The sequence below is a fragment of the Haliaeetus albicilla genome, chromosome 3, assembly GCF_947461875.1.
Source record: "Haliaeetus albicilla chromosome 3, bHalAlb1.1, whole genome shotgun sequence".
NCBI lineage: Eukaryota > Metazoa > Chordata > Aves > Accipitriformes > Accipitridae > Haliaeetus > Haliaeetus albicilla.
The window spans coordinates 72,850,357-72,877,700 of record NC_091485.1 but is presented as its reverse complement, the minus strand read 5'-3'; the positions used below and the strand labels follow the sequence as shown (position 1 = coordinate 72,877,700).

The following is a 27,344-nucleotide window of genomic DNA, read 5'->3' as shown; positions in this document are numbered from 1 at the left end:
AGCTGTCCATGTGTCAGCCTGTGGTTTTACATTCATCTTAAACTAGCCTAATCTAGCCCTGCTGCAGAAAGAAATGGTCATGCAGGCATTACCGTGGGAGGCTGCCTTGTGCACTGTTGGGCAGAGCAATCCAAACTAAAACCAAGTCCATTTCATTCCTTGCCTTCATGCCCCCTCCTAGTTAGTTTTAGCTGCTTTGCTTCTCTGCAGGAACACTCACAATAACACAAGTTTTGGGATCATAGGCCAGGCTGAACAGCTGTGTGAAGGCAGGACTTCTCTTCCAGTGCTAGTTCTGTCTTATACCAGTTTAGGTTGTATGTGAGCTTATTACGGCCTGAAGTGAAGTTGTTAAGGCATGGGTGCCAGCGCTAATATATGCCACAATAGCTCTGCAGTTGTGAAAGTCTCAATCTTTGAAAGAAGTGTTAAAATAGTTAACTCTTCAGAGATAACAGAATAACTACATACATCCATGCTGTTCTGGACCCCATGTCTGTCTTAACAGTTCTGGCAACAGCCTGATCGCATTCCCTTGTACAAGTTGCTTTATAATTGGAATGTGGAGAATATGCTTAATGTTAACTCTTCACCTGTGTGAAAAATTCAATCACATTACATATAATTCCGTAAAGTATGTATAAGTCTGAAGACTATGTGTTTTAATAGTATCTGAATTTTATGTCTTGGTATGTCACTTCCAACCTGTGTTGGGGTGTGAGTGAAACAAGGGGACTGTGCAGCAAAAATCAACTCTTCAGTCTTTTCAGGAATAAACTAACCTCAGCATGTTGCCTTGGGGAGCTTTAAAAATATATTTTGAAACTATGTTAGTTTTACAGTGCAGATTTGCTCATGGAGAATCAAGTTGATGATTTTGTATGTAGTCTAGGGAAAAAAAAAAAATGTAACTCTCTTCTGGCCAGACAAGGAGCTGACTTGGCAGGCAGTATTAGATACTGTGGGTGGCTCTGTTCGAGCTGCTAGTGTCACAGATTGGAGCTTTAGAACTTTCTGTCTTAGTGGTGGTTTTTTTGTGTTCTTAGTTCAGTCATGAAATTTATGTTAGAGCTTATTAATGTGAGAAAATAATGAAATTTAAATTTTAATTTAGTAGTAGGAAGTGTGCGTGGATGTGCTAATTTAGATTTATTTTAAATAAGCCAATTTTAGAAGAATTCCCAAGAGGGAGGTTTCACTGGCTTAGCTAGATCAATCTAAAAATTGTTTGAAGTTAAACTTGTCATGTAGATGAATAAGGCTTTAAAACATAATTATTACTGGGGCCTCATTATATACTTTCTGAAACTTGTTTAGCAAGTGTTTACTATTAAAGGACAGGCATCTATTCATACGGAGGGTAAATTCCTATCTAAATGTTGCTGTGTTCTTGGCTTCACTTATCCTTTGATAATGAACTTATTTCATTGTCCTTTCATACAGCTTGTGGTTTGCAGTGAATGCTCCCTTTCTACTGTTTTTTTTATCAATCCCTGTGTTGGTTGTGCTCTTTTGCCCCATCATACTCCTCCTTTGTTTCTGAAATCTTCGTTTGCTCCCATGTGGAGGACAAGTCTGAGGACTTTGGGAGAGCAGGGTTTTCTTGTTTGTGCTTTTGTCTTTTTTTAACTACTAGTGAAATGTAAGGTTTCTCACACAATAGTACTTGTCAACTTCAGCTCTTCTGACTTGAGTATTTCTGCGAGAAAGCTAATGAGAGATACAGGTTTAAAAAGAAAACCCAAAAAACCACTAACCCTCCAAACCACAGACAAAAAAAAAGTAAAAATAGAGAAGAAACCCAAGTTCAGGTAGAAATGACAATACAGAAGAACGAATGCATCGGTGAACCAGTATGTTTCTTTTTGGGAAGAGCCTCAGTGTTTAATGAAGGAATGCTTAGGAATAATTTGTATGGATTCAGAATATTTGCGTAAGGGTGTGTTGTTTAAAAAGCGAGAGCTTCATTCAGAAACAGGAAATTTCCCACCAGGGCAAGGAAGTGAAGCTTTATTGTTTGGGTCTTGTTATGCGATTAGAATATGGTAGTGGTTTTTTTTTTTTTCCCTAATTGTTCCTGACTTGCAAATCCCCTTTAATGTAAAATTTCAGTGGAGGTATAGGCCTCTCTGTAGGAAACTTGTATGTGCCTGTTTTTTAAACTTACCTTTCACAGAATCCTTAAAATAATGCACAGACCAAAAATGGAAATTTACAGGACTAGGTGCCACATGGAGTAAAGTTTTGATAGTAACACTACTAAATTCATTATTTCCAGAGGAAAAAATCTGTGGGTAGTTGGATCTCCCCATAAGAAAATGCCATTATTTGTGGTCTCCTCCCATGTTGTTCCTGTCATGACTGGCGTGGCACAGTGCCACAGCTGAGTTTTGGTTTGTATCAACTTATATGAGAACTTAAGTTGCTTACAAGAAGCAGGTGGAGGAAAAAAACCCGAGATACAATAGGAAAAAAAAATAATTCTCATAGGGGAGTTCTGCTGAAAGCCTACACTCTTGTCATATCTCAGTTATTCCATTATTACGAACCTGCATTTTACCCCTCTTTTCAGCGATGCTGAAAACCACAGCCCTATCTCTTGAAACCGCATTAGATATTATTGGATCTCTTGCATGTTGAAGATGCTTCTACAGCTGCTTTCACTATCTAAAATGATAAAATACAGCATAACCTCAGCTCTTAACTGTGAATTTTTCTATTTTGAAACTAAGCCATGAGAGCATTCATGTTTTTGCAGATTAATCCAGTGTGGGTATGGGGAAAGATTTCTTTTTTGAGGAAAGAATGACTGCTTCTAAGTTATAGCTCAACAGTTGAGTTTCGTAAGTAAAAAAATACCTTGGGCATGAAGACAACTTAAAATTTTTATTTTTAGGTTTTACACAAAAATATTGCTAGCTAAAGTTCGTGGGGTGTGTGCTTGCAAAGCTCAAAATACAGCCATCCTAGCTTATTTCTTTAATAAGCTGAGGACAAATCATTTCTGTGTTTCATTAAATTGTATACAATGTGAATACCACAGGGAACGTGGATTTGGGGCCTCTGTGGCACCAGTTTCCAGCTGGTGAGGCACAGCACGCTAGAAAGACATGCCAGGGGCAACAGAGTAAAGCCCAAGCCATTAGACGTTGTTAAGCTTAGTGGAGCTTGTGTGCATGTGGGCATTAACATCTCTAATAATATAGAAGGTCGGAGGAGAGGCATGGGATGTAATGGCAGGGGATCGGGAAGGAGGAGGAAGGGAAGGAAAAGGTGTTGGTAGAAAGATTGAGGGAGCACCATTAAGCTGAGAACTATGACTCTGGTTCAGGTGACTAAGTCTATCCAGTGTCTGCTTGTGAGCTATAATAGAGACACCAGTTCTTACTATTTCTAAGGGGAAAAAAAAAAAATCTATGAAATACTGAGGTCTCAAGGTATAGAGGTAATAGAGTGTCGTAGTGAGGTGTACAGTACTAGTGGTGGTGTTTGATGGCAGTTTGTGTGTGCAGAAGGTGTTGAAGTATTTAATGCGGGGGGGGGGCTAACTACCCCTAGCTGAGCTCAGTTCTGCACCTGGCACAAGCGGGAATGACTCTGTGTGCTCTCCTCGGGACTGAATGCAAGTGCTTGTTTGTCTGATATTCATACCAAGCAGTTTAATGGAAACTTCAGTCTGTGCCTTGAAGTAAATATTATTGGAAGAGTCAGTACTAATGTATAAAGAAGTCATGCTTTACTAGCCTTGTAGTGACTTAAAAAACCAAACCAAACCGAACAAACAAAAAAAAAAGGAAAAAAAGGGAAAAGATTAAAAAGTAAAGACGGTGGAGGGTGGGTTATGCTGTTTCCTACCTACCTATGCAGTTCCAAGTGTCAACTAATACAGAGGGATGGGGAGCCATGTTTCTTTCCTAACCTAAATGCAACATTTCAGCAAACAAGAGGTAAAGGGAAGGGTAATGCGGGATGACAAATACAGAATTTCTGGTCTTACCTTCTGTAGGGGAGTAGCAGCATGAAGGAAGGACTAGGTGCTAGTGGGTGTTTTTTTTTTCTCAGAAGATAAGAATATTTACTACATAGGCCTTTTGGAGTGGCAAAGAACAGAGATTGTATTGAATGGAGGCATTGCTCTTTACAAATGCAGAAAATACCATTATATTATTTTTTTCTAATTGTTAGAAAAGGCATCGGGAATTAGTTCAACATCGTTTTCTAAGGTATGGAAAAGTGAATGAATCACTATGGTCAAGTGTGATAAATAACACTAAGAATGTTCTCCATTTCCCCCTTCATTGATTAGAGGTTTGCCTAAAGATGGAGTTATTTTGTAGATTGAATTCACATTTAACTGGGTTGCTGACTTGTGGGTAAGCCATAAGCATCCCCTCCATTGTTTGGATGAGGCTCACTATTTGCATGACTTAACTCAACATGCAGTTTGTAATTAAAAGCATTTCTCTGCTTTGTACAGTTTTGAATACAGGGATCGGTTAAGCCACCTGGCTTTTTAACAGTAAGGATAGATGTTTTTACGCTCTGTATGCTCCTTGTGTGCTCTGATGGTGCTCTTCTGCCACTCACCCTACCTGCAGGTGGCCAGTAGAGTGGTGAGAAGCAGCTTGTTAGTATTTGAAAATTTGGTGGATAAATTTGAAGGTCTAGGCTGCAAGAAGAAAGTGGGAGGAAAAAGAAAGGACTAACACTTGGTGTCTTTTGCTAGTTGACATTGTTGAGAAGAAGCTTGTGGGTTAGAAAGAACCATTCTTAGCTTCTTGCCTGCTGCTTTCTGCTAGAGTATTGATCTTTTTCTCTTTGGTTCTCTGGTATTTTGTTCTTGTAGTATTTCACATCTTCTTTGAAATGCGGTCATAACTTACAAAGCAAGCTGGATTGATGTCTTGTTTCTCCCTTTCATCTCTGACTGCAACGCCCGCTCACACTATTAGTGTCTGGGAATGATTCTGGTCTCTGTGATCATATCACTTCTGGCACTATGAAGAGATCACATCTCTATCTTACAGAGGTCAAAAAGTAACCAGGATAACCAAGGGAGCTATAGATCTGTAACTGATTATTTATTCCAGACAAAATAATCATAGAATGATTTGGGTTGGAAGGGACCTTTAAAGACCATCTAGTTCAACCCGCCTGCCATGGGCAGGGACACCTTTTGCTGGATAAAAGGGTTGACTTGAGAGTTAACATTGCTTGAATTCTTTTGCAGAAAGTGAAATTATTCAATAAAAATCACGTCTGGATTCGGTCTACTGAATGTAATGAGATTACAGGGTTGCAGGTAATGCTGTTTATCTAACACTTTGACTCCTTGTTAAAGTATTTAATTTCCTACTACAACAATAAGAAGCAATCTGGCAGAGTTGGATCCGTAAACTTCTCAATAGTCATACGTGGGACTTAAAATATGACCAAATATGAGGACAGCTCCTTCATTTTTGCTCATCAGTATTGAAGCAGCCGTAGCTCTGATAGCCCACCTCAGCTTACTCAACGTGCTGTGGCTAGAAAGTGTGGTAGCTGCTCACTGAGAGACCAGAAGAAGCTTTAGAGAGGGGCTCCATCAAAAATTATGTGAAAGGCATCATATATGAATCCTTGACAGGATCCAGGCACAGTTTATATATGGTCAGAGTGATAAAAAATAACAGAAATCTAACACATGTGGAAAAAATGGGGAATGCAAGAAGATAGTTGAGCTGAGTGTCTTAAAGCGTTGGCTTATGAGTGTAAGTGGAGACGTGTGGTGGCCTGGGATGAGCACGTGCTTGAGAGAAGTACGGGAACAGACTGAATGTGATGGGGACCAGGGACACCCCATCCCCAAGTGATCTAACTGTGGATAGCATTTTAGGGGCCATTCCAGGAAAATAGCAGTTTACCAGCTGTGGGGTGATACGTGGCTAGGAAACTCATGGCGAATGCAAGAGAAAGATGAGCAGGTGTGTGTTCAAAGGGGGAAGGCACTCTGGTGCATGAAGATGGTAAAAATCCAGCATTCAGACATCGGAGGGATAAGTGAGGAATAGGTGAGCTTGAGCTTTAAGAAAAGGAAATGGAGATCTGCAGATCCAGTGATCCCAATGGATGGATACAAGTGACAAACTAAACCCATGTGCCGAAGCACGCGTAGGTGTATACAGCTAGAGTTGCAACCTGTTTCAAAGTAGAAATGTGGCTCTGGACAAATAAAGAGTCGTAAAGCATTGTTAACAGTGTTACCTGTTCACTTTGCTATCAAGTAAAAGGACAAGCAACTTCAGAAGTTGATTTTGATGTGTCCTGTGACCACTTTGCATGCTGTACAACTTACTGGAATACTGGGAATTCAAGAAGTGGTTAAAGGAGTTGTCCTAAGTAGTCTTACAAATACTTTATTTGCATAAAAAAGGTAAGAAGAATTGTTTTTCCCTTTTGCTCTTTATCTATTTCCATTCCTTTTAATTGGTTATCAGGTTATTTACGGGGCTCTACCAAGTACTGGTTTTCTAGAGGATGCATTATTAGCAGAAAACCTCATTAAATCTGGCAGCGACACCTTGGTAAAGAACCTTCGATAGTTGATACCTAAGAGGATGCTGTAATAGATACTAGCTTTAACTGAAGTTCTGATGACATAATCTTTTCTGCTTTCCTCCAGTGTTTTCTTCATGGTTTGTTGAGTTCTTGGGGATAATAAGTCTGTTACCTTTATTTGTTGTGCATAATCTAATCCAACAATGCTATAGCTTGACTGAAGAACTTTTTGTTTCCATACTCTAAAACATGTTTAATGAGCAGCAGAGACAGACATAACAGGTTCCATATAGATTCCTTTACCCCCATAATATCAAGGCACTATGAGCTGCAGCTTTGAGTTTTCCTTATCTCCTAGAAAACACTGCCAGCCTTTCTCCTATCTTTCTCTAACAGTTCTTAACAGAAAGCCAGTGTAAAAGTTAAACTTCTCTATAAAACCCAGACTGTAAGAAAACTTGAAGACTGCCCAAAGTTTTTTTTCAGTTGGGTCCTAAAAAGAAAAGGCTGAACTCCCTGTATTTCTTTTCTTGCTCTGACCATATATATATGTAAATAAAATACATAAAAACTCCATGCAGATCCTGTTAAGAATTCATAATGGATGTTTTCCACATTCTTTCTGAATTCCCTCTATTACTGATATTTGAATAACTATTTGTGGAAATCTTGCTTCCCCCACCATGGGGTATCTCCTCTCCAAGTCTCCCACTCTCCCACTTCAAACTGCACTCCCAAAAGGGGCCATTACGCATTTGCAAGCCCAGTGACAGGCCACCACCAAGGTGGCTAAGGGAAGGAGCACATGACACCAGGAGAGGCTGAGAGAATCAGGTTTGTTCAGCCTTAAGAAGAGAAGGCTAAAGGGTGATCTGGCTCTCTACAGCTACCTAACGGGAAGCTATGGAGAAGACAGAGCCAGGCTTGTGGCAGGTACACCAGAACGGGGCAGGAGGCAATGGACAGAAGCCGGAACACAGGAAACTCCAGTTGAGCGTAAGGCAAGTTTATTTTACCACAGGGGTGATCAGACACTGGAACACATTGTAAGAGATGTTGTGGAAACTCGGTCCTTGAAGATATTAAAAACTTGACTGGACAAGTCAACCTGGTCCCATTCAACCTGTATTATTCTACGTTCATGATACTTGAGCACCTCTACAGCAGCTGCTGGAGAGCCCTTTCAAGCAGATGTGTCTGTTCCTTTGCCAGTCTTGGTTCTTTTTAACCTGATGATGATGAACACATTTGTCATTTTTTTTGTTTCCTGCAGTTCTGGAGGCAAAATAGTTGATCACTAGTTGAGGACAAGTTATTAAACCCCTTTTTTCCAAGGAGCAATGTCTCCTCTTTGTGTCTGTGTGGTGGAATCAGTAACTGACCTGGAGGCAGCAGTGGATACGCACAATGGTTGTATAGTCTGTGCTGCCTGCAAGGCTGTGGTTGGCAAGCAAGGTGGATTAAATCAAGTGCTGCAGGAGAATTGAATTTCATATTGAATTAAAATTCTGTATACTAGCATGAAATTTGGCCTCCTTTTATTAAATACTTGGGTATCAAGTAATCAGTGTATCTAGAATACTTTGAAAAATGTATCTGTTATTGCACAGCAATATCTGGAAACACCCGTAGTCATGATCCAGAAGAGCTGCTCTGTTGTCTGATACTAGAAACCTTTACTGAAAGTGAAGCTTCCAGATAATGCTTCCTGCCTTCACCTTAGTTTCATTTAGACACTGTATTTTTAGAAAAATCGTTTTAGAGAGACTTCCTATTGACAAACACAGATTGCATTAGCCCAATGCTAAAACATGCTTTGAGTTGTGAAAACACCACCTGATTATTAAGTATGCGTTAGGACTTGCCACACAAGGAAACTTATTGTATAATTACACTAGTATAATTATGCTCAGGCGATTTCCTGTGTCGACAAGCCCTTAGATGCAACTAGTTTGGCCCCTTATTTAGTAACTCATTAGGCCTCTGACTGCACATTAAAATTGCATAATTCTTTGCTAAAAAAACTTCAATGTGCAAGTTTAGTGCTGACTGGCAGTGCTTCCAGGGTGCTGGAAGCAGACCAGCAGTTAAGCTTTAAAAAATGATGAAGAATGAAGGACAAAAGAAATGAACGCTCTAAGTCTGGAAAATGGTTATAAATTAAATGGTCCTGAAAAATTGTCATGACATAATTGTGTGGATTTTGGAGTAGATGAGCTGAGCCATGCTCATTCAAGAGTGTGGCTCATTCACACCTTTTATATACTAGGAGAGTCTTAGCCAGCTGACTCCTTGAGTCACTCTCTTATCTCTAGTTTTGATCCACAGTAACATGCTGGAGTAGGAGCATGCCTTGCATTTGCAGTAGTTTTCAATTTGCAAAATTCAGTATTTGTTTTAAAGCAGCATTTCTGTGATTGTGCAGAGTTCCTCTACCACTACCTTTTCCCTGCCACTGTCTTTTGACAGAGTAATTGTGCTTGATTATTAATTTTATTTCAGCAAACTGCCACAAGATGGTTATTTTTCTACTATCTGTCTTTTTCCAGATTCCTTTTTTTTGGTAGAAATTACAGTTCTTATGATTGATAACTATGAACATTTAGTTTATGTAAATTGGATGAATTATAATAGGAAGTCTGTTTTTTTTCATGATAAAAATAAGCCTAAAGACAGTATACTGGCACCTCATTATTCAATACCTAGCTTACCTTAATTCACACCTTTAAAATGGGGCTCTTGATGGTCTCAATCATCATATCAAGGCTGAAACGTTCTCATTATTCATATTACCATCTAGCAAATGAGTGAAGAGCTTCTGATATTTATCACACGGGTGCTCCGTCTTATTAGTCTTTCATCTTTCTTCTAATTCATTCTTCCCCTGACAGCACTTTAAAAGTAAAATCCAGGTATGCATGTAGATTTTCCAATGCTTTGAAATACTGTCTCTCCAAAACCATCATCTGTGTTCATGAAGGAGTCTCTGAAAACCAGGAATGGAGCAAATAACGTGTGTTGGGGTATTATTAATTTTGGCAGGTTTCCTTGAGCAGGGTGTCACCTCAAGCTCCACTGTCCAGCAATATCCTCTGTAACACACCTCATCGCGCTGCAAAGCCTTCTTACTAGGAACCTTTGTGCTAAGAAGCATTCTTGTATTTATACGGCTTTTGTCACATTTAAAAGTGAGCGAGTGATGGGAATTAGTCAGGAGTGCTTCAACAAGGAGTTGGGGCAGCTGAATCACTTTGAATGTAGCAATTATCTTTTACGTTTGAGGCTCATGGTTTTTTCTTTGATAGAAAAGAGTAGTAAGCCTCTATCCTTTCTTATCCTCACTAAATTCAGTATTTTGTCACTCTGCACAGCTGGTTGCTGCAATAGATTTCACGCAAGATAGTTTGATTTTGCACTCTTAATTTGAGGCAGTAGTCCAAAAAGTGAATTCAGATCAATGGTTGTAATATTTAGTTTTTCTCCCTTGAAGTTCAATTTACATCCCTCAGTTCTATAGTTAATGCGTATGTATCTGTTTTATGCAGCAAAAATATAGGTTGACTGCTTATCGGGTCAGTGCTGCTGTTTAATAAACAGTACTTATCTCCTTGAAGCAACACCCTGCCCTAAATAAGTTTGCCTAGGGAGCTGAGCCAGAAATAGCTTCCTTTTTTAAAATTTCTTTTATTTGATCGTAAAAGAATAATTGAAAAGTATGTTTAAAATGAAAATACAGGGTGGTAGTAGTCCTGCTTTCTGCACAGCTTGGTTATTTTTTTTCCTCCATCAGACATGCAGGTTGTAAAACTGTGATCACATCTTTCCCCAGGAGTCTGTACTTCTCTCAGCATTTCATGTTATTCTCCAAACTGAATATATGCCTTCACTTTTATTTACTGTTTGTCACTAAAACTCCAGTGGAGGAAGGTAACAATGTTGTTGAGCAACGTGTGGTTGTGTTGATCCCTGAACGCTTATAGATATGGATTTGTTACGCTCCTGTGTGAAGTAATAAATGATGCCATTTTAATACAGCGGGAGGAGGATGTGTTACTTAATTACAAAATTACTTAATTTTGCAGCATAAATAGCTTGTAGAGGGGTTCCACCCTCAATGATGCTAGCCTTTGTACTTCCAAATCTTGTAAGTTTTTTTGTTTTTGTTTTTTTTTAATTTCTGAAAACTCGTCGTGATGTACTAAATCTGGCACAGAAGAAGGAAGGGCAGGGGAATTAGGATGTGGCAGTACATACAGAAATGTTAGAAGGCATAAAAATAGACAGCAAAGAGAAGGGAGATACTTAATATTGATGAGATAATAGTTGACCAGGTAATAGTAGTAAGGCAATATATAATGCAGCTAGAATGCAGAGTGTGGATAACAAGAAACGGAAATGTTAAAATACAAATGCCAGGAGCCTGGGCAGAAAATGAAAATATTTTCGAATGGGTGGTGCTCTGGGGATCATGCAAGGACAGAAAAAAAAAATAATAAAATAATGTTAATGGCTAGGACATGGTTTTCAAATGGGAACGTTCTGTTACAGAAAGATGGAAATCAAAATATGTACAGTGATGAGCTGTAAAGCATTAAGCAACACAATGGCTGAAATCATAGGTGGGAGCCAGATTTCTTCGGGAAAATGATGGTAAACAATATTCTGGTGGAGCAGAGGTAGACGCTTGGTGCACATCCTCCTGATCTGATTTAGAGGTGGATAATAGAAACCTTTGTCATATTGCAAGTATAAATATTTGTGGGAGTATTTTTACGTTACTTTCCAGTTGTAGTGGTAATGCTATAAATAACTTTGTTAGTTTTCATATCCACAGTAGACGGTTCTTTCCACTTAATGACACAGAAACTTGGAATTTGTCATACCAAGCAAGATGATATGGTGACTGCGGGGGCCACCGGAGTGAGTTAATCATGTTCAGAAAAAATATTTGAAGTAAGCAGAGGTCCCGTAAGTGTAGGGGAAAAGATGGCAAATCCATGCCTTTGAAGTCAAGATGTGCAGAAATTTAAAATAAAAAAAAAAAAAAAAATGCCAAAGGTTGAGCAGAATTGGAGTCAGCTAAGTATTTCAACTTGCCTTCAGGGATTTAAATAGGAAAGGTCAGATGCAGAGGCAGATGGGTTGCTTGTGGTGAGGACTGGGTTATAGATAAGAGTCTAGAGCTATTGCGTGAAAACTAAGAAGATACTTTGCTTCATTTCTCAGTACAGGTGTTGACACTGCAAGGGCAAGATGGATAAATAAGAATAATATTCAAATGAGAATTGCTATATTTCCACTGAAAGCAAAACTGAAGGAGTTGGTGTACTTAAATTAAGGAGAGAGAATAATCTTTTATTACAAAACCCTGAAGTTTTAGGTCATGGAAATGCAAGTCTTTAGCAACAAGTGTCTTTAACATATTGATCAAGTTAGTGTTGGAGAATCACAGACTTTAATGGCAATGTTTGTAAAAGGGAGGAAAAAAAAGGCAAATTGAAGTTCTGTAACATGACATCAAGAGGGTGTATGCCTCAATATGTTTGCAAGAGAAGATCTGAAACAAGCTTCCCAAACATAAAACAAATGAGAACCCAAGATTTAAAAAAAATAAATAAATAACATAAAACAACTAACATAACCCCTATCATGTTCTCAAAGTCAAACCAAACTACATGGATTCTGATGAAATATCTGGTATGTGGGGAAATGGGTGCTGGAAGTCGGGCTAGTAGAATGGTAAAAATAAGGAGATACTGATGAGTTGGAAACTGCCCATGGGGAGCGTTGAAGGGTAAAGCGGGGAAAGGATGCTACTAACGGTGTGAATGGTCTTGTTTATTATTTCACTAACGATCTTTGCATGCATGTTAGGAATAAGTACATGAAACTTTGTCGTAGAGTGTAGGAGGCATTGTCAGAAAAAGGAGGTCCTGAGCATCATACAGAAGGCAGCAGGGTAATGGATATGGGTTAAAAAAATAGATACATTAAAGATCATGTGGTGTGGAGTTAACAGTGAACTGGGAGATGATCAGTCATAAACAACTGAGGCACGCAAGTACTGACTGGTCACTGGGTGGCTGAGAGCTGCTGTATAAGACAGTGGTACAACAGGCAAATGCAGTTTAGGGCTCATTAACCCAATGTTTCCAATTGAGAGATGAAAGCATCAGTGTGGTTCTGCTGGACCCTGATGGGCCCTCGTGTGGAATAACACTTGGTCTTGTTCAGGAAAGGTGAGGTGAAAATGCATTAGCTTGAAAAATGACTGCAAGGATGAGAATGAAGCCTGGTTTATCAGAAGAGAATAACAGATGTAGTATAGCCTAAAATTAAGAATTAAATGAGAACTTGGTTTAAATCTAAAAATGCAATAAGGACTACTTAATCTGAAGGTCAGTGAGTATAACCTGACAATGAATAAATAAAAATGGAAGGATGTTTTTGAGCATTAGAGCATCACAGTTCTGGAACAGCTTTCCAGTAGGGAAAGTGAGGGTGGAAAAGTGGTGACTGATCTGCTAGTGAAGGGATGTGTATTGTTTCTGGTGCTAGCAGAGGACTGAATTTGATAATCCCAGGAAACCACACCTGGATTCTTAGATAAGTAATGAGAAGCCTCCTGGGTTATTTCACATGTGAAGATTTTGCTGCAAGTTGTTATTCTCTAGACCACGGAAAACATGAGTACTGATGCTGCAGGAGTTTTGAATACTCAAGTTGGTACCTTATGCACTTCTCTGAATTTTTAATGGAGTTTCCTAGGTTGAAACAACCGCAAGCAGCTATTATGCTTCTGCTTCATGTTGTCTGATCTACGGTTGGCATTTGAGCTCAAGAATACGGTACAGCAGCAGTAGACTATTTGCTCTGTTTGCTTTCTGTTTAGAGGAACCAGTAGGGTATGGTTTAATTCTAATACATAGTGTTTTTCCAGAGAGGTGCAACGTGTAGGAACAGCTCCTGTGCTGTATTTCCCTCTTTGGCAAGCTGTGCGGTATGGTCATTAGAGCAAAATGTATATAGCTGAAATGCCTGTATTGTATTTGCTTTAGATGCATGCAGCTCATACAAATGTGATCTCAAAGGTGGTTTAAGTGATAGAAACTCCATTTTATAGGTGTTTGCTTAAATAAATGTGGTTAGGTGATTCGCTTCAGTGTCTGTTTTGAAATTGAGGTTCTTCCCTGCAGCAAAGATCTGGTTCTCACTTTCCCAGCAGTGCCTGCTTGGCTGCTCAAATTCCAACCCAGCTGACTTGTAGTATAGGAAAATGCAACTCATTTGAAGACTTTGTTCAGTAATCAGGGCTAGGAAATACAGCAAATGGTGAACCAGCGTGGGAAGAAGACAATCAAAATTCATGGGCTCCTGATAGGGTGGGGGTTTTTTTCAGTTTTTGGATTGTTTAAAAAGAGTTACCAGTTTAAATGTGCTGTGCTTTATTGGTGAAATAGCCTGTAAATTTGTTTAACTGTCAATTTGTTACAGCTGATGGCTAATTTGTGCTTTCTCTTTTTTCAGTGCTTGCACCTCCTCCGCCATTGCCACCACCAATACAGGGATATGCCTTTAAACCTCCTCCTCGACCAGATTTTGGCACTTCTGGGAGAACAATCAAACTGCAGGCCAACTTCTTTGAAATGGACATTCCTAAAATAGATATCTACCATTACGAATTGGATATAAAGCCAGAAAAATGCCCCAGAAGAGTTAACAGGTAATACTGTGCTTTGCTTTTCCTCAATTTATTTACAGTCTTGTTTTCCTTTGAAAATGCTGGAGCCATGTGCCTGTCTTCACTGAGGGTTGGAGGATGTGTCTCTCTTTAGTCATTGTTTGTACTGATGGCTTCCAACTTTGCATATCCATGAAAAGGCATTTTTTTTCTCCAAGCCTTTCTGTACCAATCCAAGATTTCAGTGCTAATCATCCCTTATTTTGATTGAACTTGTCAGCATCTTAAGATGCTGGTGATTAAAGCCACTGGTGACAGATAAATTGTATTGACTCTAGTGGAGCTAGGTCAGTATAAGCCAACTTGATAAATATGATTCTTAGTATTGCTTGATTAAATATTGGAGTGCAATTGGCTGACAAGCCCTTCAACAGGGAGTTGGTGTTACCAGCTTGTTTTCCCACCTTCCCCTACTGACAAGGGGAGGCAAAACCCATTTGTTTGTGCTGCTGTGAGAGGATTGTGGAGGGACTAAATTGGGTAAGAAATTATCCCTCATCAGTCGATGCTATATAAGGGAAAGATATGCTCCTGAAACAGATTGCAAGGTGAAAACATGGATCGGTTGGCCAAGGAAACAAGCAATTAGGTCTTGCATTTTGCATATGTGCCTTATTAGTCACAGTGTGGCAACCTCATTGACTTGAAAAAGAGTGGTGTTGCCAGAAGTGAAACTTGAGAACAAGACTTGGCACTAACTGGAAACCACAAGTGTCATCTTCATAACTACCTACATCTCGACTGTAGAGGATTGGAATGGCATGTTTATATATTCAAGAGTAAAACCTTTCCTTGTTAAAAAAGGTCACATGGGTGGAATATGTAGTCATGAGCATGAACAAAGTGTGGAGTCAAAAAGCCACCCAAAAGCCAAAGTTTTCTTAATGTGAATTAATAAACTGGAGTGCATTATCCATTGTTAGACTAAAGAGTTGGTAATGATAGCATTTTCATAAAGCAGCATCTCTATGCTTTGCTGTCCCATTTTTTTCCTGTGGTAATCTATTATAAATTTAACTTTTAAGCTAGTCGAGAGTTAAATTTAATTTTCACTTAATGAAGTGTGTGTTCTACTTCTTTTGAGTGCTTATCCGTGCATGTGTTACCCTGTAGATGTACATGCAGTCACCTGCACCTGGGTTTTTGTGAGCTGTGACCTTTCAGTCCTACATGTATACCTATATTTTTGTGTGTGCTTATATATATGTATATAGGATTATGCAGGATGCACGTGTAGTCCAATTCTAAATGATAGCTTTTTCAGCTGGCTTACACATTTCTAGTATTTTGGTCATATAATTCAGATGTATATTTACAGTAAATAGTTTTTATCATTACTTTATATGTTGTAACCTCTAGAAAGGGTAGAGGGAGATTTTATTTTCATTTACGCTACTCCCTCATCTGTCTCAGCTGTGTTCTGCAGTTTTATTCTAGGACTTGCTATAGCTTGGACTGTGACCCTGCAGAGCCACTGCAGGGATGCATACAGTGTATATGCAAGTTCCACACTGACGAGACATGAGCTGGAGCAGGACTGGAAAACACAGAGCTGAGATGATGTGCTGCTGTGCCAAATCGGTACAGTCTGGCTACAATTCTTCGCATGTTGCAGGAAGGCCAGATCTATTTGGATAGTTAAATAGGCAGAGTGGGCAATGTGAGTTTGGCTCTGCACTGTGGATGCCCTCGGTTTAATTCACAAGGACAGCTAGGACTCGTACAAGGTTCAAGATGAACTTCGGTTGCAGTTGTTGGCCCTGAGTTCTAGATGTGCTTGCATGATCTTGGTAGAATAGTAGTCCCAAAGGGCTGAAATTAGTGAATTGGTAGATAACTCTTCTTTTAACCTCACATGGAGAAAATAACTTACTTTTCATTAAGATATCTCCACCCACAGCTGAGAAATACCATTGCTAACTGTGGTTTGAAGCTTGAAAACCTCAAGTGGAAGTGTTCATTTTTATATAAAGTAGCTCACAATCGGAAGAACTTGGTCAGTAAAAGAATGGGTTTTCCATTGTTCAATCTTTAACTCAAAGTTGAAAAATACCTCCTTCCTCCCACCCTCCAAATTATGTACTTGTTTAGTCAGACATTGCAGACCTGAGGCAGAAATTACGGGGTCAAGTTTTATTCATACTTCTCAGGAGGTCAGGCAAGTTTCTTTCAATGGGCACATCTTGTCTTAAAGCCTTGTCACACAGCAAAGAAACTCAATTAAACCAGTCTTCATTCTTTTCTTGAATGAATTCAGAGTTTCATCTCAGCTTTTTGCATCATTATAATATCTAACCATATGCTGGGTTAATTGCCTTTCCAAGTCAAGCCTCTCCGAGCTGCTAGTTGACAATAATGCTGAAGAAAGAGTATGCTGTGGTTTCCTTTCTGTGTCAGTTTAACTTCTTAATGCCCTTTAGCCCCAAGCTGTATGTTAAGGATCTTGTAGGCAGTGTATTGCAGACTGCTGATGGATTTTGGATTTTACAGCCTTGTGATACAGATAGCCTGAAGGATGTCTCTTTGGGACATTTGGACCAAAGACCTTTGGCATCAAAGGGTGTTGTTATTCCAACAGACCTCTCATCAGCTGGTGAACTGCTTTGCATGACCAGTGTGTAAACACTGTGGTTTGACAAGAGCTTTGTGAGTGGTTACCTCATTCATACAAATGTGCAACCTAATTCCAGCTATGCTTAATTAAATGAATATGTATTTTTAATATGTACAGGTTCCAGTGAATGTGTATACCCAGGTTTGTTGGATGGATCCCAGTTTTGTTGCATACATGAAAAAATTACATTTAAAAGTACTCTTTTTCAGTGCGATGCAAAAAGTTTGGATATCACTGTCATCACAGAACTATTGTCCTTACACTAAGGCTGTAGGCTTGGATAATGATTTTGTTTGTTTGTTTTTTTGAAAGCTTCTCAGGTTGCTGAGCTTTTGGCCCAAGGTCATCTGCAGAAAGGGCTGTAGGACAGGGGAGCAGAAGCCCCCAGGGAATACCAAGCACCTCTCATGCTCTCTCAAGCTCAAAATGAGCTTTCGCTTTACCACTTTCAGTACATCACAGAAAAGAGGAAGGAAAGTTTCAATCTGAAAAAGCTAAAAATAGCTGCTTTAAGAAAACAGTTTAGTCTGTGAAAAGGTTGTTTTAATTCAGATCAGTCAAACAAATCTTGCCTTTAATACCCGACAGTGGACAAACCTTTCATTTGCCTAGTGCCTCTATTCATAGATATTAGCATTAGAGTTCATCTGCTACTTAAAAGTAAAAAGTTGAATTAACGTAATCTTTTTGTACTTTCAGAGAAATAGTGGAGCATATGGTTCAGCACTTTAAAACCCAGATTTTTGGGGATCGCAAACCGGTGTTTGATGGAAGAAAAAACCTTTATACAGCCATGCCACTTCCCATTGGGAGAGATAAAGTAAGTTTTAAATAGAGAAGTTTCTAATTGGAGATTTTAATGTAATATTTGCAGAGCCTTTTTGATAACTGATAGAAACTGATTTTATATTTCTGGAATAGATTTCTCCTTCTGTTGCCACTTTGCTCAGCGTGTGGTTTGCCAGGACAGAAGCGTGAGCTTGTTGCCCTCAAAATGCTTGCTCCCCTTTCTATATCCCTCTTTTCCTCCCTCTCTTTCTCCCCACTTGCGTGGTTTCTGCTGGTTTGGTGAGCTGGATCAACTGCCCAAGACAGTGGACAAGCTCCGTACTGGCACTAGGGAGAAAGTGCAAGCACAGTTGAGTTTGGGAGAGGGGAGTGGAAGCACCCCTCTGGGCAGCAGCAAGCTGTTGTGTCAGCTCGTTAATCTCATCAAAGCCCACTGTAAGCTGATTCTTGCTATCCACTAGCTGAAAGAAACTCCTCCATCCCTCCATTGCCTGTATGGAACCTCTTCCCTAATCCTTTACGACATGAGAGCCAAATTAACTTAAACTGCACAGGTTAAGACCTGCTAGCTTAGCCCTCGGGCAATTGAAGAGGACTCGCATGTTCTGTTTGCTGGCTCTGTATGTGGGGTGGTGACCTCTTTGGTCACTCTGGTTGTAGCTGCAAAGAGTACCCATATCTGTGCTCATTGACTGGTGAAGTAGAAGGGACTGTGCTGGAACATGCTAACACACAAACCCTATAAAATAATTTAGCCTACACATCTGTGGTCTAATATCAGATTGAATTTTCTGTGGCTTTTTTTATTTAGATGGAACACTTGAGGATACAGTCATTCTTACTACTTGTTTGTACTACGGTAGTTCCCAGAGGCCATTTTAACCTTTTGCTGTGGGTGCAGGTGAAGAATGTTGTGTCCCATAGAAGTTGACTACAACCTAAGTGCACAAAAGTAAAATGTAAGGGGGAAAGGGAAATACAGAGAAATGTGGAAACTTGGTTGTTATAAAACTGGGAAGAGAGCTCAAGTCTTCTGAAATTCAGTAGCAGTGTGCTATAAAATAGTTCATGCTGTCCTTTGCTGTCTCGTATTGTATGCTTGTGCAGTGCTTGGCATAGTTAATAGTTCTACCTGAATCAAGCTCTTAATCTCATATGTGTAATTTTTATCTCCCCCAAATGTATTTAAGTGAATGTCATGCAGTAAAGCTCAGTCTCTACTCAGTCTTAATTATTTTTCATTAACTAATAAGGTAACATCTGGGAAAACTATAAAGGAATCATTAAAAGTATTAGAGATTTGATTTTTTTAATTGCTTTCACATACAGTATTCCAGTTCCTACAGATTTGACAAAAAAGATTGCAAAGTATTTGCCAAAGGTGGAATAATACTTGATGAGTGTCTCCTAGGGGTTTAAACAATTTCTCTGAATGCATGCAGAGTTACCTTATAACTATAAAACTTTCTAACTTGTGGATGACTGACAATATTTTATGACAAGTATGAAGTTCTACATTTAGTAGGTAAAGGTAAATGAAAAATTGTTTATCTTTGGAAGATAAACAAACTGGGATCACATTAATCCTTGGATCTAATGAGACTTTGTGAGATGCAAGTTGACCCTACTCTCATTGGGAACTGGATGAGATGACCTCCTCCTCCTGTTCCTTCTGTGTCTGAATGCCTGCTGACCAAATAGGACTTGATTCTTCATGCTTTGGATTTTAAAGCCCACATATACTAAATCATACATGGTAAAAATGAAGTCTAGTGACAGTGTGTCAGCAGGAAATGCTTTTGATGCCCCAATTCCTTTGTGTCCACGTAAATGAATGTTGTCGTGTACAGCTGGGAGAAGGCTGACATTAATGATGTTAACCATTTTGGGTGGGACAGAACTATCTAGCGAGAGTGACTATCATTTGCAAAAGGTGGTCACTAAGGAAACTTTTTAGTGGAGGTTGGCACAAGATGGTTCAGATAGTTTCATCTGTGGCTCACATTTAAGCTCGCTTTTAATACACACATTTTTCCCTATTTCCCATGGGATATAGGACTTTGTCAGTTGTTCTGCCGTACATATATTAATGTTATTACCTTGGAGGAAAGAGCTAATAGAGATAAATCTTCAGCTGGTTTAAATCAGACGAGGGGAAATTTAACTTAATGAAGGAAACTTTTACATGGCGCTAAATTAGTTTAAGCGTGGTTTAAACCAGTTTAAAGCTTGTAGGTATTAGGACTTTCCTCCAGCATAATTAGATTAGGTTTCTTTGGGGTTTTCTTTGGCTGTTCTGTACATAACAAATGTAGCAAGTTTACTGCACATCTGATTACATTTAGGATCATATTGAAAAGATTCATGAACATACAGTGATTAATAGATGAACCTTAATCTAAGTGGGAGAAGACCTTGATTTACTTGCAGTGTGCATCGGTAGTGGAAGAACTGATGCTAAACAGAAGGCTGAAACCAAATTGCCAACATTTTTATCCCCCCCTCCTGTTGCTCTTTAACTTAATTAATGCACTCTGTCCTCATCTCTTGGTGGTGGTGGTTGTTCTGGGGTTTGGGGTTTTTTTGTGTCCTTGCTGACAACCTTGCTTCTTTTATAACTTCTTCTATTATATAAATACTTTTCTGCTTGGCCTTCATGGTTATCATACCTATTTTCATTCCTTCCTTATTGTACCTTGTTTTCACTCTTTCCTTCCTTCATTTCTTTAGGCCTTTTGGAACAAACATGCAATATGTAAATATTAACAGAAAATTTCTTAGTTTTTACTTGTACACATTGAGCAGAAAGAAATGTATAGGACACTGTCAAGGTATGAAGATTAATAGTCTCCTCTTTCCTCGTAGGTTCTAAGAGAAAGCCCAGGTCACCTCTGACTGTGGCTTTGTACTCAACTGCTGCATTACTGTGTTATTGCCCTAAAATGTCCTTGTACCTTTAAGAGCTAGAGTTAAATTTTAACTGAACTTGAAAGTTTTCTTACCTAGCAAGATTCAAGAACAACTGATGTATGTTAACATACATCTTAAGCAGTCTTTCATTAGAAAAACAGTAATTAAGAGTGAACCAAGCTGCAGTTTGATACAAAAATCCTACTGCTGTTCTCTTTTTTCAGAAGGAAAGTGTTAATCCTGCCTATGACCACAACCTTACTCCTCTTGACTTTGTCTATCTGAAGTACTGGTAATGACTCTGTACATGATAGAAGCAGACCTCTTTCTTACATCCATAGTTTGAGATTTCCAAACAAGTTCATGGGAGATAGGCACCTGGGTATTTGATTGGAAACTGTGCATCTGTTTTCCTCTGAATCCCTGGGAAGGAAAAGCTCTTAGATTAATAGAGAAAAGGTATATTGTGTTCTCAAAACATGACAAAATAATCACATAGCGTTACGTATATTTTATAGAGAAGGAGTACTAAGAATTCCACAGAAACATATGGTCAAGCTTAATTTTTATTATTGTTAAACAGTGATATGCTGACTTGTTTGAGTTGATCAGACTACATAAGCTACAAGAGCTATTCTTTTTAAGAATGGTTATCAAATTTTTCCACAGGCTTAATGATTTTTAACGTCCCTACAGTAACTTCCCTTTCACTTAATTCCTTAAGCTACAAAATTATGTCTGCTGTTTTGCAATTTAGCAATGTGTCTAGCAGATAGTAGGTTAGTGGCTGAGTAGTAAATTTTTTCTTTGGATATAGATTACACCTGGTAAAACTGTAGTAAATCAAACATTAAATTTGGCTTTAGAGTTTATTCTTAATAGTAAAGTACATGGTAAAATTCCTATTTAAAACTACTTTGTCTTGAAACTTTCCATATTTTGCTTACTCTCTCAAACATGAGCGTGTTCATTTGCCCTTAAAAATATAGAGTGGGATAAATAAAATAGTACTGAGCGATTAAATTCTGATTAGCAGTGCCTAAGAGTATATGGGATCTTGTGGATGTGGATTAAGGACATATTTTTTGGTCCTAATGTATCTTTATTTTTTTTTTTTAAACATAAACTCTTCACAGCATGTAGTTCAGGTGAGATATTAAAGGAAGAAAACCTGGAAAGTTAGATTTAAACCTTATTTATTTGAGCAGTGACTCTTAATTCAACTGTTTTGAAGTGGAGTTAGACCCAGCAGCAAAAACTGTTTGGGCCAAATTCAGCAGTATGAATTCACCATCACAGCTATGCTAAACTTAATCGGTATTTGCAGTCTAGCAACTGGAATAGAAATTCTTCAATCCTCGGTCTTTTATTTCCACCAGGGACACAGATACTGCAACACAGGTAGTCCTGTTACTTATCTTTTTCCATTCCATCATGGCGAAGGAGGTTTGTGAATTGAAACCAGGAGGGGGGAAAAAATAAAATGATTTTTTTTTTTTTAATTAAGGGTACCAAAGTTGTTAATAATCAGATCAGTTGCTTATTAACAGTATCAGGAATAATAGAAATTATGAAACTTGATTTGGAGGAGGAGAGAAGTTTAAAGGAAAATGCTACTCAGGTGCAACAGACATCTTCCATCTGCTGTAAATGAGATGCAAGTTGAAGACTTTTTGATGGTGTAGTGGAAAAAAAGTCTTCATAGAAGGCTTTCAAGCTGTGTCAGCTGAAAACCTGTACCTTTATTTGCACAGCTTTTCAGTAGAGTTAATCTTACAGGCCAGATTCAGACCAGCGACCCCACAATTACCAGACTCCAGTTCCTGTTGCCTTCCCACAGCCATACAGCTCCTTCCTTTGCTCGAGTCTCCTGGTGAATGATGTTTGTACTAGAGGAGGGATGTGGCTGTAATACTAATTTTGACTGCCTACTATAAATTGTCATTTTTGGGGGGTACAGTAAGGCTTATTATTTGTGTTTTATCTTTCCTTCCTTTTTTTTGACTGAAGAAGCTAACTATCGCAAAAGACCAGATGATTGCATATATTAGCTCACCATTACCCATGTATTATTTTTGCTGGCCCACTAATTACAGTTTGTCTTTTAAGTGGATGTCTTTTATATTTAAATTGTAAGCTCCCTAGGGCAGGAAAATGCAATGCTTTTGTTTATATCCAGCACAAAGGATACTCTGATCTTGTTATTTCTTGTAGTCACTCCCAGAACTGCTAATCATTTCAGACAAGCCTTAATTTTAGTTGGTTTATGAACTTCAGTGCTCAGGCTTTCTTTGTTTTAGTAAAGAGGAGAGATCAGCATCACATGTAATTAGAAGTAATCGGCTAAAGTAATTTACCATAATGTAGTTCGCCAGAGTTTCTTAGAGAAAAAAATTCAACGTAGGGCATAATGTGCCCCTGTTTCCTGCCTGATAGTATCCCTAGTACTTGGGGGTCATCATTTATTCTTTCTTTGGTATAAAATCAGAGGGGTTTGGGCTGGTGGGTTTTGTGGGTTTTTTTTTGTTTTGGGGGGTGGAGGTGGTGTGTGTTTTTTTTTTTTTTTTTCTTTTTGAAAGCTCCTTGTGGATTTTATTTTCTCTCATTTGAACTATGTCTACAGTAATAGTATACAGAGCACTCCGGTGCTCTAGAGAGCGAATACCAGAAATTCATGAATCTTGGCAGGTAGTGACAGACCTTGTTTTATTTTAGGCATGCAGGAGCTGACATGAGCGGTGATACATTAGTATGTGTTGGGTATCCAAAATCAGGTTATCGGATCTTCACTGAGACCTCCCAGTTCTACGCAAGCACTTTCAAATTATAATGTTGCCTCCAAGAGGGAGATAGGTGCCAGTTGGGAAGCACACCAGCTTTCTGAAATACACCTTTGGAAAGATCTAGCTGTAAAAAGAGGCTGTACCTAATATATGTTGTTTCTTCATCATTGCTTTTTGTCTCCTCCCATGCTTTATAGCGCTGTTCAGAGGAATCCATCGTCCCTTCCAAGCCCCTTCCAATTTCCCCTTTAAATGGAAAGAATCATCTTGGTTTGTTGTTTGGCATTGTTGCAGGTGGAGCTGGAGGTCACGCTGCCAGGAGAAGGAAAGGACAGAATATTTAAGGTGGCTATAAAGTGGATGTCCTGTGTGAGTTTGCAGGCTTTACATGATGCTCTTTCTGGTCGGCTGCCAAGTGTCCCGTTTGAAACCATCCAGGCACTGGATGTAGTGATGAGGCACTTGCCTTCCATGAGGTGAGGGGAAGACCTTGACGTTGTTTAGGAGGTTGCATTGTTATCTGAATCGCTTCAGTGGCTTTTTGGGTAGGATGTGCTTTCATAGCTCAACCAAAATAATAGCTAGCTGGCAGATGGCATACTCAGGCAAGAGGCAACACGGTGCTTTTCTGCTCATCCGGTGGAATTAGGAGCCTCCAGCCTGGACACAAGTCCCTTTCCCCACTGGTCTTCAGACTCACTCCATGTTTGTGTGCTCTCAGGTCGGGGGTGCCCTGCCATCTCACTCGTACCCCGTTTCTCTGTAGGCCTCAGAGAAGGAAGTCCTCCCTGAATGGAAAGTAGTTGGAGGTTGGTAGATGTTTAAGGGTGGTTTTAAAACTTGTTACCCTGTTCCTATGTGTCCTTGGGCAGATGTTTGTTGCCAATTTTGTACAAAGGTTACTGTGCTAGGGGGATATTGATGTCACCCAGTATGGCTATTTTTATAGAAAAGAAAAGCTTGAAAATTATTTGGGGTTTTTTCCAAGCAAGTGGGATCTATAGCATTTGCAGTCAAACCCAAGAGATACTGGGTTTAATTCTGCTGCCATGAAACAAGTCGCTTAAGACCACTGTTCAAATTAGATTTAATTGGAAAGTAAAGAACAAAGCCTAATAGGGCTGAACTTTCCTATTTTGAAGGGCTAAACAGAGAAAATAAGTTAAATTTATGTAAATATCTTTAAATGGCCTTATATTACATTGACTTTATCCTCACATTAAGGATTTAAAAAAAAAAAAAAAAAAATCACTTTAGTCAGGTTTTGCAACATAGAAAACAGCCCAGACTAGTTAGTCATACATCTTTGTTCAGAGAAGCATATTGGCGCTGGTTTTGATTAGTTTGATATTAAGTGTGCAGTACTGAATTACCAAGATGAGAGGCATCAAAAATATGTTAGATCAGTTGTTTACCCATGCAAAATTTCCATGGATTTCAGAGGCAGCTATGCACAAGTAAAGGGAGAGATTATTACATTGTTGTTGTTTTAATAACAGAGTTTTAAAATTATTTTCTTACTGAAGCGTAGCTGAATTTTTAATAGAGTACAAAAAAAGTTATTAATGCTTTTTGTTTGAATTAGTAGGTATAGTAAGGAGTATACTGAAAATAAATTTAAACAAACATGAGTAGTAGCTTGTTTCTTACTGTAACTAGCTGGATTTTGAGACGTGTAACGTGAGTCCTGACAGGAATCTCAGATTATTGGTAATTTCAAACACTGACATTTCTGTGCTTTTGTGAACAGGAATTTGCATTAGTTACGGCTTTATTGCAATTTTTTTTTTGCTTCAGTTTTATGATCTGAATTTATTTTCTTTATTGCAGATATACTCCTGTGGGGCGGTCTTTTTTTACAGCATCAGAAGGGTGCTCAAATCCATTGGGGGGTGGCAGAGAAGTTTGGTTTGGCTTCCATCAATCAGTCAGACCTTCACTATGGAAAATGATGTTAAATATTGATGGTAAGTCCTATAAAAATCTTTTTTTGTTCCTTCTTTCTCTTTCAATGGAAGGGCAAAAATATAGTTCCATTTCTTGGATTTCTTAGAAATTTCCTCAGTATTGTTGTAATAGAACATTGACGTTTTTGTCCACAGTATCTGCAACAGCATTTTACAAAGCACAGCCAGTTATCGAGTTTGTATGTGAAGTTTTGGACTTCAAAAGTATTGAAGAACAACAAAAACCTCTGACAGATTCCCAAAGGGTAAAGTTTACCAAAGAAATAAAAGGTAATAATTGAATTACATAAAACTGCTTTATTCTGTCTGATGATATGTTACCACTACATGTTCAAAATGTTTCATATAGCAGTTGCCTTATTGGGAGACAGCTATCACAACAAACAGTGCACATACTTTTTTTTTTTTTTTTTTTAATCAGAACTAAGAGGCAAGAATCATTTTATTACTTACATGTATTTCAAGACTTTCAGAATTCTACTGATCAATGTTATGTTTCAGTCTGCTGGTCCTTTTTTCTTACTACGGTTAATCTCTGTAGCTTGACAGAGTCACTTTGTGAATATAAGCAAAGTTGGGTCACTTCAGGGAAGCATGTGGCTTTAGATTTGATGTGTCACTAGTACAAAGAGTTAAGTGAGTTTATTTATTGAACCAGCCACATTTAGGGCTCAGGTATACACATAAGTAGATTATCACATATTCAAGAATCTGTGGTAACTACGTGTGTGTGTGCATTTTGCCTGTGGCAAATAGAGGGTAGTTTAATTAGCTTTGCCCTTAATGAAAGGGCTTTAGTGAAACAATGAAGATGATATGTTTTACTCTTAAGTGATGGGCTGAACTAAAACTTTCTAGCAGATGGATGATGATTTGTTTTAGTGAGATTAGTTACTGGCTTGTGACTTGTACAAGCTTCTCCTCATTTAAGAATAGGTTCTCTTGACATACTTTTTTTTTTTTTTTTTTTTTTTGTGTGTGTGTGTGTGCCTCACCACCACTTGATTGTGTCATGTCGAAGTTACTGGTGTGTGTTGGCATCTGGGAACATTTCAGTGTAGAAGTACTACTGAGATCTTCTCTTTTTAGCATGTAGAGCAGCATCCCTTACTATGTCAGTCTCCTTAAAACCAATTTATCTTCCTAAATGAATAGTGCTTTATTGTATTTAGCAGTTATATATACTGTAGTGCTTTACTCTTCTTAAAGTACCTCCATCTCTAAATATGAGTTAACAGTTAGAAATAGAAAAATTTCATATTTTTTACTTTTGAAATGACCTGGTAGTGCCAGTCCCAGTTCCATGACAAAGATACTCTAGTTCCTAATTTGATGATCTCAAATTGTTTACAAAGACTGGGATTTAAGTTTTTTTTTAAATTACCGGATCTTGCATTTTTCCAATTGCTAATGTCAAGATTTTCATATTCCGGATTTTACCAATAATTTAGCAATGTGTTTTTGCATACTTAGGTATATTCCATACATTTACTGTCCTGGAAGTAAATTACAGCTATTCAAATATGTAATGACTGAATCAAAGAGCAGGAGGGAGGAACATTACTGGTTTTGTTCACTGAAGGCTTCTTCTGGAAAATCGAGGTCTTTCCTTCATGATATGCTAGATAGAAAGCAAGCAAATTAAAAAAGAAAAACAAGCTCCAAATATCTATCACGCAGCTTCCTTGTTTCCACAAAATGTCCACAAAATCACCTTTGCCCAACTAGAATTCTTTTAGGAAGAAAAGTATAAATAAATCCTGAGTTTGTACTGGTTGTAAATGTTTTGGAAAAAATAATGGGGCACTGAATTGCTGGCTGCTGTTGTCATTTTTTTTTCTGTGAGGATTTTCATTCTTCAGATAGAAGAAGTCATCTTGAATTTGCAGCAAAGCTAGTTGTAAATTGAGGTATTGAGGTAACAGTTTATCTTTTAATAAAAATACTATGATACAGATTTCAGAGGTATTAATGAAAACTTGATATTTATTGAAGGTTTTATA

The 27,344-nt window shown here is 38.5% G+C and overlaps 1 protein-coding gene across 2 annotated transcripts in view; it reads left to right on the top strand.

Annotated features, from left to right (window-relative positions):
- AGO2 (argonaute RISC catalytic component 2) overlaps positions 1-27,344 on the top strand; it is a 70,314-nt gene that overhangs the window by 7,005 nt on the left and 35,965 nt on the right. For both annotated transcript variants that reach the window (XM_069780131.1, XM_069780132.1), the window contains exons 2-6: positions 14,065-14,260; positions 17,592-17,712; positions 23,669-23,850; positions 25,205-25,341; positions 25,477-25,611. In XM_069780131.1, coding sequence (XP_069636232.1) covers positions 14,065-14,260; positions 17,592-17,712; positions 23,669-23,850; positions 25,205-25,341; positions 25,477-25,611 — 771 coding nt within the window. The remainder of the gene's footprint in view (positions 1-14,064; positions 14,261-17,591; positions 17,713-23,668; positions 23,851-25,204; positions 25,342-25,476; positions 25,612-27,344) is intronic.